The sequence below is a fragment of the Meles meles genome, chromosome 11, assembly GCF_922984935.1.
Source record: "Meles meles chromosome 11, mMelMel3.1 paternal haplotype, whole genome shotgun sequence".
NCBI classification, from domain to species: Eukaryota; Metazoa; Chordata; class Mammalia; order Carnivora; family Mustelidae; genus Meles; species Meles meles.
In genome coordinates this window covers 36,484,675-36,500,058 of record NC_060076.1, presented here as the reverse complement: position 1 = coordinate 36,500,058, position 15,384 = coordinate 36,484,675, and the positions used below count along the sequence as shown (strand labels likewise).

Genomic DNA, 15,384 nt, shown 5'->3' with positions numbered 1-15,384 from the left:
TCAGGAGAGGTGGGACCTGGGCAACTAGATCACTGGGGAAGAAATCGGGAGAAATAGGGAGGAGAGAGGTCTTCCACAACTGAGAGAAACTGGGAGGGTAGGAAGAGAGGAAATCGTGGGCTTGAGGCTCAGCATGTGCCTAATTGTCCCCAGGACAGAGACCCAAGGTTTTCTTTCCTGGTGGTATCCTGACGCTGCTTTGACTCTTGCTTTTCCAAGAAGGAAAACTTGGAAGCTTCTTTCTGCAAGGGAAGTTCGATGGGGGAGGCATGATCCTATATCAGAGAGCCTCTAGTCCAATGTGGGAATATCTAGCCTGAACTTTGAGATACTGGGCATGCATTAAAACAGAGTTAAGAGGGGCGCCTGGGTGGCTCAGTGGTTAAGCCGCTGCCTTCGGCTCAGGTCATGATCTCAGGGTCCTGGGATCTAGCCCCGCATCGGGCTCTCTGCTCAGCAGGGAGCCTGCTTCCTTCCCCTCTCTCTGCCTGCCTCTCTGCCTACTTGTGATCTCTCTCTCTGTCAAATAAATAAAATAAAAATCTTTAAAAAAAAAAACAGGGTTAAGAAAACAGTTTTGAGAACAGCATGTAGCAAACAGATGGACATGGGTTAGTTTTCTTCTTGTAATGAGTCTTATTCCAGATAAGTTTGATTTGCTTAAGAATAATTCCTGATATTTTTATTTTATTTATTTATTTTTAAAGATTTTATTTATTTGGCACAGAGAGAGATCACAAGTGGGTAGAGAGAGAGGGGGAAGCAGGTTCCCTGCTGAGCAGAGAGCCCGATGTAGGACTCCATCCCAGGACTCTCAGATCATGACCTGAGCCGAAGGCAGAGGCTTAACCCACTGAGCCACCCAAGCGCCCTCCTGACACTTTTAGAGCAGTCTTGAAATATAGAGGCCACTTTATAGATGGGCAAACTGAAGCTCAGTTATGGGGCAGTTTTCCCAAGGTCATACAGCTTGTAAATGGCAGTACTGGGGCTAGAAAAAGTTTCCTAATTCCTGTTTCATACTAGTGTTTTGTTTTGTTTTCACTGCAACATATGCCTGATAGGAAAATAGACCCAGTTGAGAGAGGACTCAAAGCACAACCTGTCCTGTCTTCTGTCTGCTCACACAGGTGCTTAATCCACAAACTCTTCCTCACTTGCCAATTGTCAGCCTAGGAGCACCATCCAGGGAGCAAGTGATTCGGAGAAGGGGAGGCCCAACTTCTTAATGGGTGGAAAGTGGGAGCAGGAGGGGGTCTTGGCTGTAGGAGATAGGCCATAAAGTTGGCCCCATCTTAAGGAGATGACTGCAGTCTTCATGGCCTCAGCCCCCAGTACCCTTTGGCACTCTAGATAGGATGGAGATGTGCCTAAGGGAGTCTTTGGCAAAAAAAAAATAACAGAGCAGCTGGGTGGGAGTTGAGTTTCAGTGAGCTTTGGGGACCTAGTTCAGTGTATAAGCTTGAGAAGATCAGTACAGGCCAAAGGTCATGCCCCTGCAGAAGTGTCCAAGCTCTATATGTGTGTTCACTGGCATCTGGGTACCTATGTGTTTGTGTACCTGAGGCGGGGGGGAAATGCTGGTCACGTGCAGTGTGTATGCATGCTTGTGGTTAGTATGTTCTGTGGTGTGCATACGAGGCCCCGAGTCCTCCGAGTACCTATGTTATTGCGTGAGGGGGAGAGTACGTGTTGTGGCCACACACATTCCTCTTCAGCTCTTCCTGCTCTTATAGACAGATCACGAAGTGTCACCTTCCAAGTGCATTTCTTAGTTGGAGGCATGCTTGCTGCCTCCCACAACATCTAGGAGTAATCCATGTGCCCCTAGCCTGACTCTTGGAAGGAAGGGACTGTAGAGGGGCTCAGTGTTGATGACTGCTGCTGGAAAATTAGGCACTCGGTAGAGGTAGTAGCCAAACCAGTTTTTCAGTTTAGGTGAGGGAGAATCTACTGTTGTGCCCAATTTGTAGCTTCCATCCCTACCAGCATGGCTTCTTTGTTCGTGAGCCCATTGAGCAAGCATTGGCTGGCTAGGGGAGGAGGGTGGCTGACAGCCACAGAACTATAGGAAGCTCAAAGATGTGGATTATCCAGAAGCAGGTTCAGGTGCTTTGGGGAGAATTGTAATTAAGTTGGTAAAGAGCTCTGAAGAGGCTCTACTAAGGGCTGTCCTTCGTGTTGTTAATAATCCCTGCCCTGGAGGCTATGGCCTGGCCTGCAGAGGTGCTCTGTGACCTGGTGGTGGTGACAGGTTTCACCTGAGGAGAGGCTGGCAGTGTCACAGGACCATCACAGCACATCAGAGCACATAGCATAGTGTTAGTAAATGCTTTTTGTTGGCTTCAATCTCATTTCAGGAATGGAAGGTACCTCCTGGGTCTCCTGGTCTACCCTAATCCTTGGGTCTTTTCCTTGGGCTCAGCTGACTATAGTTGCATAGCTCAGGTGTGCCTTGCCATCCCAGGAAGTGACCTTTTGTTTTACTTAGTGCTGTCACTAGCAGGACCAGCCTCTGCCTGTGTGTGTGTGTGCATGTGCGCATGTGTGTTTCAGATGGTCGTGGAGAATCACCATAGCTTCATGTGGAAGTATGGAACATCCAGGGCAGGTTTGTCTGAGCTTGGCTAGGGCTTCACTCATGCTTCCTCTGGGACACAGCTCTGTAGGCCATTGTGTAATGCCAAAGCTTGGAGTGAATGGGGCTGTGGACACTTTCTCTAGCATCTGCCCTCAGAACTTCTAGGTTCCTCCCACCCTGTCCAGTTGCTGCTCACTCACTTTTCCCGCCAGCCCATCCCGTGACCTCTGTAGCCCCTGGCCACTCTTCTGGTGGTTTAACCAGTTTCCCAGTTCTCCAGGCCTTGCCATGTTCCTTTGAATCACAGGGGTTTTTCGTACTTGTACTTTTGTACTTTGTGCTTATCCATTGTTTCCCAAAAGTCATTAGCTGCTTTTCACCACCCGTTCTCTGAGGGTCTGCCCTGAGGGCCTGGCCAGTATTTCTTCCTAGCAATAGCGGTGGCCCATCCGATGACCCATCCCTAGTACCAGCTTTGGGGAGGAGAAGCTCTCCCCTAAACCCAGCAAAGGGTGCTCCAGAGCTCCACTTCCTTGTAAACAATAGTAGCCAGGCTATTCAGCTTTTGACTTCCAGCCTCCCTGTTATCAGAGCTTATTCTGAAAGGGGGCAGGTTTTCCTTGCTGACAGTTAAGACCGATCATGGGGCCTGAACTGGACTGACTAGTCCTTGGCTTTGAAGCCATGGTTTTGAAGCCAAGCATAGGCCAATCTACCGCCAATATTTACATACTTTAGGGCAGCTCCCTGCAGGGTTACATTGAAGTTCAATAGCACCTTCCTTTCCAGTGTTCCCTCCTTCAGCAACCTCCCTTTCCCAGATGTCTCTTTCTCTGTTATTTCAATATCTCATCTTGAGGTATAGCTCCCATTTCTGGAAGGGAGTTTGTCAGACTAGGTTTGCCCTATGGGTATTTACTATTTGGCTGAAAACAACCCACTGCAGTTTCCCCTCTACCCCCTGCTCTGTCCTGAAAGCTGCTAGCATTCCAGCCTTCTCATCAGTCCTGGGGGCACCCTTCTGTGCTTCTCTAGGGCTGATCTTAAGTTTCCAGAGCAGTCAGATTCTCCAGAACTTTGCCTGCCATCAGGGATACTCTTATTTGCCTCTGAGTTACTGGGTGGTTTTCACTGTCAACAGTAGTCCAAGTGCCCATGCATTTGCCTGGAGAGCTGCTGACCCCAGACTTTTTTGCTCACCTTGGCTCTGCTGTGAACAACCATGATCAGGTACTTATATTTTGGCACTTCAGTTGGAGATGACCAGTCCCCCCAAGCCCAAGTGTGAATATTTCCAGGTGGTTTGAGATTCCACTGAGTCACTGACTGACCGCCTCACTGGGCCTCCCTCTGGGGAAACGCCCTTTGGTTGCTCATTCTGAATCCTACAGGACCTGATGACTCCCCTCCTCTCCTAGGAGTTCTCATGGTGGCCTACAAGCTCCTGTTTTTGCCTCTGCCACCCAAGCAGGCCCCTTGCATCCTCACCACACTTTCCCCCTCTCCCCCCTCCTGCCCTGAGCCAGTATACAGACAGCTTTTGTGAAGCTTCTGAGGGTTTTTACTGCTCCTGGAACCACAGGGGAATAGAAAGGGGAAGAAAATAAACAAGGAAGTTACACAGTTCAGTGCTGACTCCCAAGCTCCACAGGTGGAGTTCTAGTCTGTTCAGTGGCCAAAGAACCTATGTGCCCTGCCGCCTGCCCCCCCCCCAAACACATGCCATTCACACCTCTGTTTTGTTAAGCTTGCTAACAAAAGTGAGGGATGCTGTGGGGGCTTATAAAGGGTCCTGGTTTAGGATGTAGTGAGATCTAGGTTTGAATCCTCAGTTTGGTCTAGGTTTGAGCCTCAGTTTCCTTATCTGTAAAAACAGGTCATTTTCCCCAGGGTCATTATAAGGATTAAAGCAGATGATGACTAGGGCACCATGAGCCTCAGCTCCTGGCTCAGGGGAGAATATTTGTTGAGTTGGTGCTATTGGTGAGGAAGACTGATGTTTCTGTTGCTTAACAAAAGTACCCTGTGTCCTACCCTGCTCTTTTCTCTCTTGCCTGCTCCCCAGGAGGCCTCTTCCTGACTGACTACTCCACCTGCTCACCCCGAAAGCTGAGTCCATTCCGCTCCTTTGCCAGCACCGAGCTCTTCCACTTCCATGTTCCTGAGGACACATTCCTGGCTGTTTGGAACCTCATCATCTTCAAGGAGCAGGGAGGAACCTTTGGGGACCACTGCCCAGACCAAAGTGTGACTGTGTGAGTGTCTGAGTTAACATTCTGACCCCCACCTCCAACCCTAGAGCACTTTCCAAACTAAAGTGTGACTGTATGAGTATCTAAACTGACCTCCTGGCCCTGGCCCCTCACCCTTGTCCAGACTGAAGTGTGACTGAGTAAGGGACAAGACCTCTGTCTCCTGACTACTGTTTGACTGTGTGAGAGCCTGAGCTGATGTTTTACTCTTTATGCCCTGACTCCTGACCTGGAACATGTTGCTGTATGTCTCAATATAGGGAATTCACTTGTGTTATTGGCAATGAGTGACAGTTCTTTCTTTTCCCCATTTCCCGTCTCCCACCCCATTGCCTGTTGTCTTCCTCTTCTCATTCTGGTCCCCCAGGTATTTCCGGTCCGGGGCACCCCCTGTCATCAATCCCCTGCACACACACTTCCCAGGGGACACGGCTGTGCCTGGGGTTTTCTCCCTGACCCTCAGCTGGACACTGCCCAACCGCACCTCAGGCATCTTTAACGTCAGCAGCCCCTTACCTGGGGACTGGTTCTTGGCTGCCCACCTTCCCCAGGCCCATGGCCACATCTCTGTCAAGGTGGGTTGATGCTGCCCAGGGTAGGAGGGAGTCAAAGCTGCTTCTCCATGTCTGCTGAATCCCCCTCACAGGCCACCTGGCATACCAGCCTTGTGCCAGGGTGGGCAACGACATAAGGGTGGCTAGGGTGGGCCATGGCTAGAGGCCAGCAGTTTACCTGGTGGGCCAGAGGTCATGATCTTTTGGAGACAATTTGGGAGCCCTAGGAAGACATAGTGGGTGCAGCCTTAGGAGGACATAGTGGGTGCAGGTAAGCTGAAGGGAAAGTGCAGAGTCTGGAGTCAGTCACAGGCCCTGGCACTGTGGAGGAGTGTCCCTGTTAGAAGGTGTAAGGGTCATTCAAGTTGATCAGAAGCCAGCCAGGGATTGGGCTTATGCTGCTGCACAAACCCAGGACTGGTCTTGTTCTATGTCTTGATTGGTGATAGCCCTGCAGACTCTCATAGGCTCCGGCCCAGTTATTGGTCCATCTGGGAGAAAACATTCCTCTTCTATCATAATTTCATCTCCCTACACCCTCTGGAAGGCCACAGGAGAACACTTGGGGACAGGGAAATCCTTTCCTGTTAAAAGGAGGCCTTGGGCAGCTGGTGTCTGTCCTGACTGTTGCTTCCCTTTTCTCTAAATGTCCTGCTTTCATAGAACAGAGGTTTTTAAAGTGTGCAGTGTAGGTTCAAAGGTCAGGATGCTTCTCCATTCTGGTTTGGAGGGGAAAGAAATGCCACAGAGTTTTTCCTGTCCCTCCCAGCAATGGGCTAGATTTCCTCCTTGTAGTGAGAGGATCTATAAGTTTCTTACTCTTGTCCATTGGCAGGAAGGGAGGGTATGATAAGCTGGCCTTTGGCAGAGTGGAGTGGCTACGTGTGTGGGGCCAGTGGTAAGGGTGAAAGACTGAGCATAAGCAGAGCAAGGATTTAAAGAACAGGATGCTGAAGAACACAAAGGCTGGTGGGATTTGGCCATTGATAGTTGAAAAGGGCAGAAATGTCCAATCAGGGGAAGATTTGACTCAGCTGTATCTCTCCAGGCTGAGTTCCTTGAGGACAGTGGCACTGGGACTGCATCAGACTCACTTCTCCTCCTCCTGCTATAGTGCAGTGTTCAGAGAAGGTGTTATGATGCTTTTGAATGAGCTGAGAATTATACAGGGACAGGTGCACTGGCACTGCTTTTGTCAGCTATGGGAACCGTGGCTGGGCTCACATCTTAAGGCCTCAGTGATGGGCCTATTTTTGCTGAGAGGGCTGTCCCAGAGAATTTCTTGTCAAGGCCTGGGAGCCCTGTGGATGACAGCATGTTGGGAACTCACCTAGAAATGGCTCTGGGTTCTAGGTAGATCTTGATTCTCATCAGACCTAAGGGTTATTCTATTTCAAGGAATGCCTTAGGTCTTTGGCCAAATCCCAAAGAGCCCATTCCTGATTGTGACTTTGATCCTTGATTCTCTTTGTGAGAACTGACAGGAAAAATCTTTCTGAAGCCCTGCTCTCGTTATTTAAAAACCCTTCTGGATGAGCAGGAGGAATTGGGCGCCTGATTAGGAGAGGCCAGAACCAGCCTTGACATAACCATTTGCATCTAAATACAGCAAGTGGGGTCTGGAGACTTGGAACTGCAAGGGGGAGGGTTAGTCGGCAGAACTCCTGAGGTATGGTGATATTAGAGATAAGGTGACACATTTATACCTTGCCCATGAATGACAGCAGACCTGGATATCATGAGAGAAGTAGGGCTTTAGTTAAGGCATCTTCTAGAGACTTGGGGGTGAGGGGTGGGCAAGGATCGTCCTTGTGTTTTCTCTAAGAATTTGATTATCTTTTGGAATCTTATATGGGCCTCTAAGGATTCTTAAGTTCTCTGGTGAATTCCCTAGACTCCAGCCTGTGAGTTAATTGTCCAGAGCATTCCTCCAGGGCTTCATCTTCTTGACTTGCTTTTTCCTTATATTGTTGTCCTGACTTACTGTGAATCTTGGCCTCGGGTGGGGACTGAAGAGTCCTGACCATAGGAAGGCAGCACTGATTCTAGGGCCCTCCCCAGGTTTGGGGATGAGCTAACACCTCTCTTTAGACATTAGTTCTTGGACACCTGCTTTGTCCCAGACCTTGGATTGCATGCAAGGGACACAGATAAATAAGATGTATATTAATGAGATACAGGAGATGTTTTAAGAGGACAAAGGAGAAAAGGGTAACTCAGTTTGTTAGTATGGTAGACGTGGTTTTAAGAAACAGGAAGTGAGGCCTGATGTTGAAAAAGCAAGAGAGGGCATTCCAGGTGGTGGGAGTTAGCATGGGCTAATGTGCAGAAGGGAGAACTGAAGTGGTTCAGTGTGGACTGGTTGTTGGACTGGGTAAAGGAGCTGGAGGAATGAGCAGAGGCCAGATCGTGAAGGACCTAGAAATTTGAACTTTATCCTGAGAGTGATCAGGACTTTTAAGAGGTTGTTAAAGGGAAGTAACTTTTCTGGTCCAGGCCATTCTCCTGAGCTCTGGTCCCACACTTCCGTGAGCTCCTGTGTCTATGCCACTCACTACTGTATTCTTAGCACCTGGCACAGAGCCTGGCATACAGTGGGGGCATGGCCAATTTTTACTGTTCTTTTGCTATCTTCTCAAATTCATAGTGTTCAAAACTGATCTCACTTCTTTCCTTTCCCCCCTTTTCCTGTCCACCTCTTCTGTCTTGACCCATGCCTTCCATTGCCTTGCCTTCCCTGTCTTGGAGCATGTGTTCATTCTGTGGAGCCCAGTCTGCACTGACGGACTGGCCTTTGGACTATAGGTAACATCTGGCACCACATGGCTCATTAGGGGAAAGTTTTCCAAATATCTGGAGCAGTGTTCTCCTCAAATGCTTCCTTTTTCCAGCTCCAAGATTTGAAAGTAAGTGAAAGCAGGTAAAATAATGAAAACAAGGATAAGGAAAGCAAAGAAGCAGATAGTAGAGAAGAAAGGATTCGACTGAATCCATCAACCAGACCAAGGGTAACTCTGTATCTCAACTTGAAGAGATTAAAATCTGCTAACAGTGCTCATTCTGCTCTTCCTCCTCATTCTAAATTATTATATTTGTGTCTCGAATAGGTAATATATGCACCTGATACAACATTTGAAAGGTACAAAAGGCATACAGTGAAAAGTAAGTCTTCCTCTTCCCTTCACTCCTTCCAGTCCCCACTTCCTCTCTCCAGAGTTAAGTAGTAACTAGCTGTTAACTAGTTCCTTCTATTACTCTTTCCTCCTTGAAGTACTTTCTCCTCGTGGCCTTTATGACATTATAGAACTGCGCTGATTTTCTCCTGCCCACCACTCCTTCTGTCTCCTTTCTTAGTGTCTCCGCTGCTTGGTGCATTTTGTGGGGCCCCAGTGCCTGGTCCTGAGGCAGTTCCTTCTTTATTTCTCCATTCTCTTGCTAGGTGTCTCCAGTTTTAAATACCACCTGTAAGTTATATCTTCCAAGTGTATTCCATGAGTCCTAATTTCTTTACATCTCAGACTTTATATTTAACTGCTTACTTGGTATCTCTGATTGGATGTCCAAGAAATGTCTCAGACGTGGCATATACAAATCAAAGCAGAACCCAAACAGAAAATCCCTTTGACTCCCATTCTTCTCCCTGCCCAAGCCTCTTCTCTCTGGTCTTCTCAGTCAATGGCACTGCCATTCACCATTTGCTTAAGCCCCAAATTTAGGTGGCATACTTGATTCTTCTTTTCCCTTTCTTTCTTTATAGCTAGTCTGTAAAGAAAAAGTCTTGCTGATTCTACTTCTAAAGTATGCTCTGATGCATCTGCTTCTCTCTTTTCATCCTGAGCATACCTTTCCTGAGCTTTCTCCTGGGCCACCGCAGTAGCCTTGCAGTCATCTCCCTGCTTGCACTTTTGCCCCCTGCAGTCTGACCAGCACTCTTGCGTGTTGATCGGTGCTGACTGACTGAGGGCCAGAGGTTGTGCTGGGTGCTGGGATATTCCTACAGGGAAGGGCAAGCGTCTTTGGGCATCTTAGTCTGTAAACCCTATCCAGAGTCTGGCACTGGCCACCCTGCTGAGACCTTCTTCAGGAAACTCAGTCCAGCCATACTAGGGTTCAGTCAAAGGCCTTCCTCCCCAGCTTCTTTCAGACTTGTTCCCACCCTGCTTCTCACTTTGGCCCTCCTAGTTTCTCAAGTGTCCTTGCTTTGGCCCCGTTCCTTACGTGACTGCTGATGTTGGCTCAGTTTGGGCACTCTTACTTGGCTTATGCCTTGGCAGCTCCTAAAGACCTGGCTTCTGATGCCCTTCCTCTGGCCCTATCACAGGGTGAAGGCTGCCGCATCCCTGCAGCTTCCCTGCTGTCCACTGATTGGATGCTTCCCTCTGCAATAAGGGAGGAGCTTTGATGTGCATATTATATAGTTTAAGGAAGGAGCACATTTTAACCATTAAGGTCATATCCACTAATCTTTCAGTTAAGCCAATAGCAAGAAAGATGTGGAACAAAGTGTTTCTTCCCCCTGGATTGTCCATCCAGCAAGGAAAAGGGTTACCGCTCACCCTTGAACTTGCTCACTGCAAGGTTATTGAGGCAGTGACTGCTGCCATAGGAAGTGGGGTTGATGAGATGATGTGTGGTAATATTTCTGATCCTTAGGGTTTGACACCAAAGATGAAGGACATCTGCTGTGGGTATCAGAGACGGAGGTCTTTTTTTTTTTTTTTTTTAAGATTTTATTTATGTATTTGACAGCGAGAGAGGGAACATAAGCAGGGGGAGTGGGAGAGGGAGAAGCAGGCTTCCCGCCAAGCAGGGATCCTGAGGTTGGACTCGATCCCAGGACTCTGGGATCATGACCTGAACTGAAGGCAGACACTTAATGACTGAACCACCCAGGCACCCAGAGATGGAGGTCTTTGAGCAACTTAGGTAGGTTGAGGAGCTCTCTGAAAGGGCCCTCTTTTTTTTTTTTTTTTTTTAATATATATATATATATATTTTTTTTTTTTAAAGATTTTATTTACTTATTTGACAGACAGAGATCACAAGTAGGCAGAGAAACAGGCAGAGAGAGAGGAGGAAGCAGGCTCCCTGCTGAGCAGAGAGCCCAATGCAGGACTTGATCCCAGGACACTGAGATCATGACCTGAGCCGAAGGCAGAGGCTTAACCCACTGAGCCCACCCAGGTGCCCTGAAAGGACCCTCTTTTTGTCACCCATTCTTTAACTTAACAGATTTTTTTTGGCACCTAGTATTTGCCAGGTAGTATGCTAGGCATTGGGAATGCAGTGATGCAAAAGGCACAAAAGAATGCCAGGCAGAGGCTGTGAGGTCTTCTGGCCTGGCATCATCAAGGGCTCCTTCCAGCCTTGGGAAGCTTTGCTAGAAATCAGTACCTTGGCTGGCTTGTTCCACAGTATGGAACCCAGTGGGATGTCAGAGCCTGGAACTTTTGTCAGAATGAGGTGTAGAGGTTGGTCTCGGTCAGAATAACCACGTAAGTGAACAGTAGCCTCCAGTTTCTTGGGCCAGCATAAGGCCATTTGTCCAGAAGAACAGCAAAGCCTCACCAGGAGCCCTGTCCTCCTCTGACCTGCTGGGGTCAGAGGGCTTAGGTAGCTGCACATGACGCAGAGGACGGGCCATATGGGACTGTGCCCTTGGAGGAGTGAGGAGGCTGAAAGTGCTGGGGTGATGCGAACTGAGGGTCAGGGATCTCACCCAGAAGAGAAGCTTAGATGTGGCTGTCGTGTCCCCAGGGTGGAAGAAACCCACTCTGATTCAGAAGGAGCAGTGGTACCTGTGGGTCCCCTGAGGCAGAGCAGTGGGAGGGGAGACAGAAAACATGCTATGGCTTCATAAACATCAGAGCTGCCCACAGCTGTGTTGATTCATTTGTTCATTCATTTATTTAGCAGACATTCGTCTGTGAAGCATGCATTTTACATTAGGCTTCATGTCTGGAGGAGCAAAAATAAAATAAGACAAGGTTCCTGTTTGCAAGTTGCTTACACTCTGGAGATGCTTACACTCTGGAGGTAGAGTGGCCCTTCCCCAGGGGTGTTAAAGCAGAGGCTAGACCAGCATTTGGGAGGGCTGAGTAGGGAATAAAGGAAATGAAAGATTCAGATTAGGAAGACTGGGTGGGTTTGGACTAGAGGCCTCAGGGAGCTTCTAACCCCAGAAGAGAGCCAGTGTTCTAAGTTCTTGAGGGCTTGGAGGGGAAATGGAGTGTTTTGAAATTACCCCGAGGGGCTGTCTAGGAATGCCCAGGAGGAGGGGTTAAGGTGGAGGAGGTGCAGGCCTGATTGTCAGGATGGCGGCGCTTTGAGCCCCCAAACCTCAGCCAATGCTGAGGATCGTAGCAGATCCTACGCACCTAGGAAAGACAGGTGGAGATCAGGCAGGAGGGACTCAGAGCTTAGAGGGACCTTGTCCTAGTCCTGGGAGCTTTGGGGGTGAGATTCTGTTTGCCTTGCTTTAGTAGCACCCTTGCGGTCTCTCCTCCCACCACTCTTGCTTTTGTCTCAGGGTCTCCAGGACGAGTGTCAGTACCTCCTTCAGCCACAGCTGATCGTCCGGCGTTTGCTGGACGTTGCTGTGCTGGTGCCTGGCCGTCCCTCAGAGCAAACCCTCTCGGCCCACAATCGCTCAGCACTGTACAAGTAAGTCGAATACTCCCCTGAACCTGACCCTTTCCCTCTTCTTTCCCTGGCTTCAAACAGGGAACAGCGTTCTCTTGGCTTCTCAGCCTCTCTACCTGTTCCTACTGTTCCATTGGACAACCTGGGCTGCGGGGTCACCCAGAGCCCCCAGGGTGGGTTGGACCCTTGCTTCCCTCCCAGCAAGATGGGAGGAAGCAAAAAAAAAAGCTTCCTGTTCTCCTGTTTCCCCATCCCTCCATGCTACCTTCTTCCTAAGCATTTTCCTCATTCTGGTGTCCCTCTCACTCTCTCACCTGTCCTTTCTTACCCCCAACCTTCCCTCTGCCCAGGGTCTTTGTGCCCAGCTTTACTTACAGGGTTTCAGCACAGCTGGTATGTGTGGGGAGCCGCGGGGCATTGGCTTGCCCCCTGACGTTGCGCCTACGTCCCAAGGCCCCACCCCTGCACAACTCAAGCTCTTTGTCCTGTGGCGGTGCCTCCGTGTGCCAGTTGGAGCTGGCACTGCCCCCCTGGGGGCACTGGGTCTACGTGCGTGTGGAGATCCCATCCCGGGGTCCTGGCAGGACTGTCCGCTTCCAGCTGTGTGTGCGGTTGCAAGGTCAGAAGCCCCACATCTCCCTTGGCCACTCAGCCTGTGCCGACATTAGTGGCTGGGAAGAGGCGGCCATGGTGGTTGTGTTCATTGACCCTCTGTGATGTCCCTTTAATCTCCCCAACTCCCCATGCTCCTTCACACTCCCTGAAGCCCTTCCACTTGGAGGTTTGATTCATTGGAAGGCCTTTAGATAATTTTTTGCATCTGTCTGGGGCTAACTAAGGGACCTCATTACTCCCCTTGATTTAATCTCGTTCAGTTTCCTGGGGGTAGGTGGGGGCATCTAAAATCTCTGGGACACTGTTCTTGCCAAAGCCCATGCAAATCCGTGAGAGAGACCATCATCTGTTTCTACAGTGTCTTCACTGCCCTTGGGGAGGGAGAGATGACCTTGACTCCCTCCACATGACATTCCATTGGCTGTGACCACTAGGAATCCCCTGGGGCCCTATCTTGTGACCCTGGATGCCCCATACTTCCAAGGGACATTTGATTCTAATTCTCATCCCTCCCTACCCTTTGCTAATTCCTCTCTGGCTCAGATATGGTTTGTGGGGCTGCAGGACTTGTGAGGGTAGCAGTCCCCAGCACTGATTTCCTCTGCCCACAGAATGCCCACAGCCCAGCTTGTCCCGTGTCCTTGTCCCTGGAGCTGCCATGAACATGCCCCAGTCACTGGGCAACCAGCCACTGCCCCCAGAGCCGCCTTCTCTGGGGGCCTCTGCGGAGGGGCCTGGGGCCACATCCCCACCAGAGCACTGCTGGCCGGTGCGCCCGACACTGCGCAATGAGCTGGACACCTTCTCCGTCCACTTCTACATCTTCTTCGGCCCCAGTGTGGCCCTGCCCCCCGAGCGCCCTGCAGTGTTTGCCCTGAGGCTGCTGCCAGTGCTGGACAGCGGAGGTGTCCTCAGCCTGGAGCTCCAGCTCAATGTGGTACTCTTGGTGGAAAGTGGGGTGGGGGGGTTTGCCCTGGAGGGGAACTTGAAGGAGAAGATGTCAGGGATGTAGGGGTTCTTACTACCTTCTCAAAGCATATCTGGGTTGCTCTGGGTCCACTTTGCAATTAGGGACAATGTCTCAGTCCAAGCCTGATCAACAAACATACAAACATTCCCGAGCATTGATTCTACTACAGATAGGCTAGGTGAGCCAGGGCAACTCAGAGTGGGCTAAGTTATCGCAGTTCTATAGGCTAACCTTCTACTTCCAAAGGGCCTCTTTGGCAGGTGTTCACTTTTCTTGCATCTCCTGTGATGGGGAGTTCCCCACTGCTTGAGGCCATGCAGTCCATATTTAGACAGCTCTGATTGCTAAACTTGGTCTTGACATTCCCTGAAAATCTGCCTCCATGGATTTCTACCCACCAATCTTTGTTTTGCCCCAGAAGCTATATCCAGTAAATCTATCCTTATCATTTTTTTGTTTTAATTAATAGACTTGATTTTTTCAGAGCAGTTTTAAGCTTACAGAAAAATTGGGCAGAAAGTACGGGGAGTCCCCATATCCCCCCTCTTTCCCTGCATAGTTTCCCCTATTATTTTACATCTTCATTGTGATACAGTTGTTACATTCCTGTCCTGTTTAGTAATCCTTTAGATGCCCCTCATCTCCTCAAAGCCGAACAACCTCACCATCTTAGACGTCTCCTCATCCTCTTCTGTCTCCTCTGGTCCTAGTGTCTCTGAGATAAGTGATCCAAGGGGCTCTGACCGGGGTGGCATGCGGTTTTGTGCAGCCTGAGGTCAAGTTTCCTTTTTGAGCTACCACATCACACTGGGGGATTACCTGGGGTTGTGGTGAACTAAGATCTCAGAGTCTTTTCCTTTTTTCTTTTTCTTTTTTTCTCAAACCAGCTGTATACATTTACTTTTTTATTATAAAAGTAATAGGATCACAAGTAAAAGCTTTGGAAAACTGAAGAAGACCTAAAACTGTGTGTCTTCTCAGTCCTTTTTCACATTAAGTTCTGTGTTTGTCTACTAAGGAATACAGTTTTGTGCCCTGAGCTGGTTTATGTGAACTGCTGCCAATTTCCACCTCGTATTTTTGCAGTGAAACTTAACTTGAGTGAAAGAATTTATGTCCATCTTTGAGCCATTGCCTAATACTAGCTTGGGTTTTGGGTCTTACCTGCTTTGTGTAATTCACATCCTTGAAAAGCCAGCATTCTGTACCTATTAGTTATTATTTTCAGCATTAAATAAGACCAAGCTTTGGGCAGACCCCTGTGTCAGGCCATTAGTGACTGTCTTAGATTGGCATCGATCCAATAATTTATGTACTAGTCTCCAGCCCCGGGGGGATGGGCACCATTTCCCTATCAGTCAACCTGATACCTGTTCTGTGGCTAGATGTGGCCTTTTGTAGAACATGGCTCAGAACTTTTTAGTCCTCCTGCTGGTAAGGACAGATCAGATTCTTAAACCCAAAGACATCCCTTATTTTCATACTTCAAGTCTCTGTGACTCTTACTGCCTTTGGGCCATGACAGTGAGGTCTTGATTTGACCTTGAAACTATATAGCCTGTTTCAGAGACCAGTACAACCCATACTTGTTCTTCCTCAGTTATCTTGAGAGTAGAGGCCCCAAACCCCTGCAGGCCCTCACCCTGTCCTTCTCTACATTCATCTGCTTATATTACACCCATCTGCCATGACATTTGCTGCACACCTCAAACAACCCATTATATTTATTCTGAAAGATATATTGGCTCATCTACTCTGATTTTTCCCTCT

At 49.0% G+C, this 15,384-nt stretch overlaps 1 protein-coding gene across 10 annotated transcripts in view; it reads left to right on the top strand.

Moving 5' to 3' along the window:
• TMEM8B (transmembrane protein 8B) overlaps positions 1-15,384 on the top strand; it is a 49,606-nt gene that overhangs the window by 15,222 nt on the left and 19,000 nt on the right. For 6 of the 10 annotated variants that reach the window (XR_006820725.1, XM_046022321.1, XM_046022317.1 and 3 more), the window contains exons 2-6: positions 4,647-4,836; positions 5,201-5,408; positions 11,917-12,050; positions 12,380-12,648; positions 13,256-13,581. Coding sequence is in view for 9 of the 10 variants with exons in the window: in XM_046022317.1 (XP_045878273.1) it covers positions 4,647-4,836; positions 5,201-5,408; positions 11,917-12,050; positions 12,380-12,648; positions 13,256-13,581 (1,127 nt within the window). In the remaining variant the exon portion in view is untranslated. Of the gene's footprint in view, positions 1-4,646; positions 4,837-5,200; positions 5,409-8,494; positions 8,550-11,916; positions 12,051-12,379; positions 12,649-13,255; positions 13,582-15,384 lie in introns of those variants that run through there. The other 4 variants (XM_046022322.1, XM_046022325.1, XM_046022324.1 and 1 more) reach the window with 4 other exon arrangements.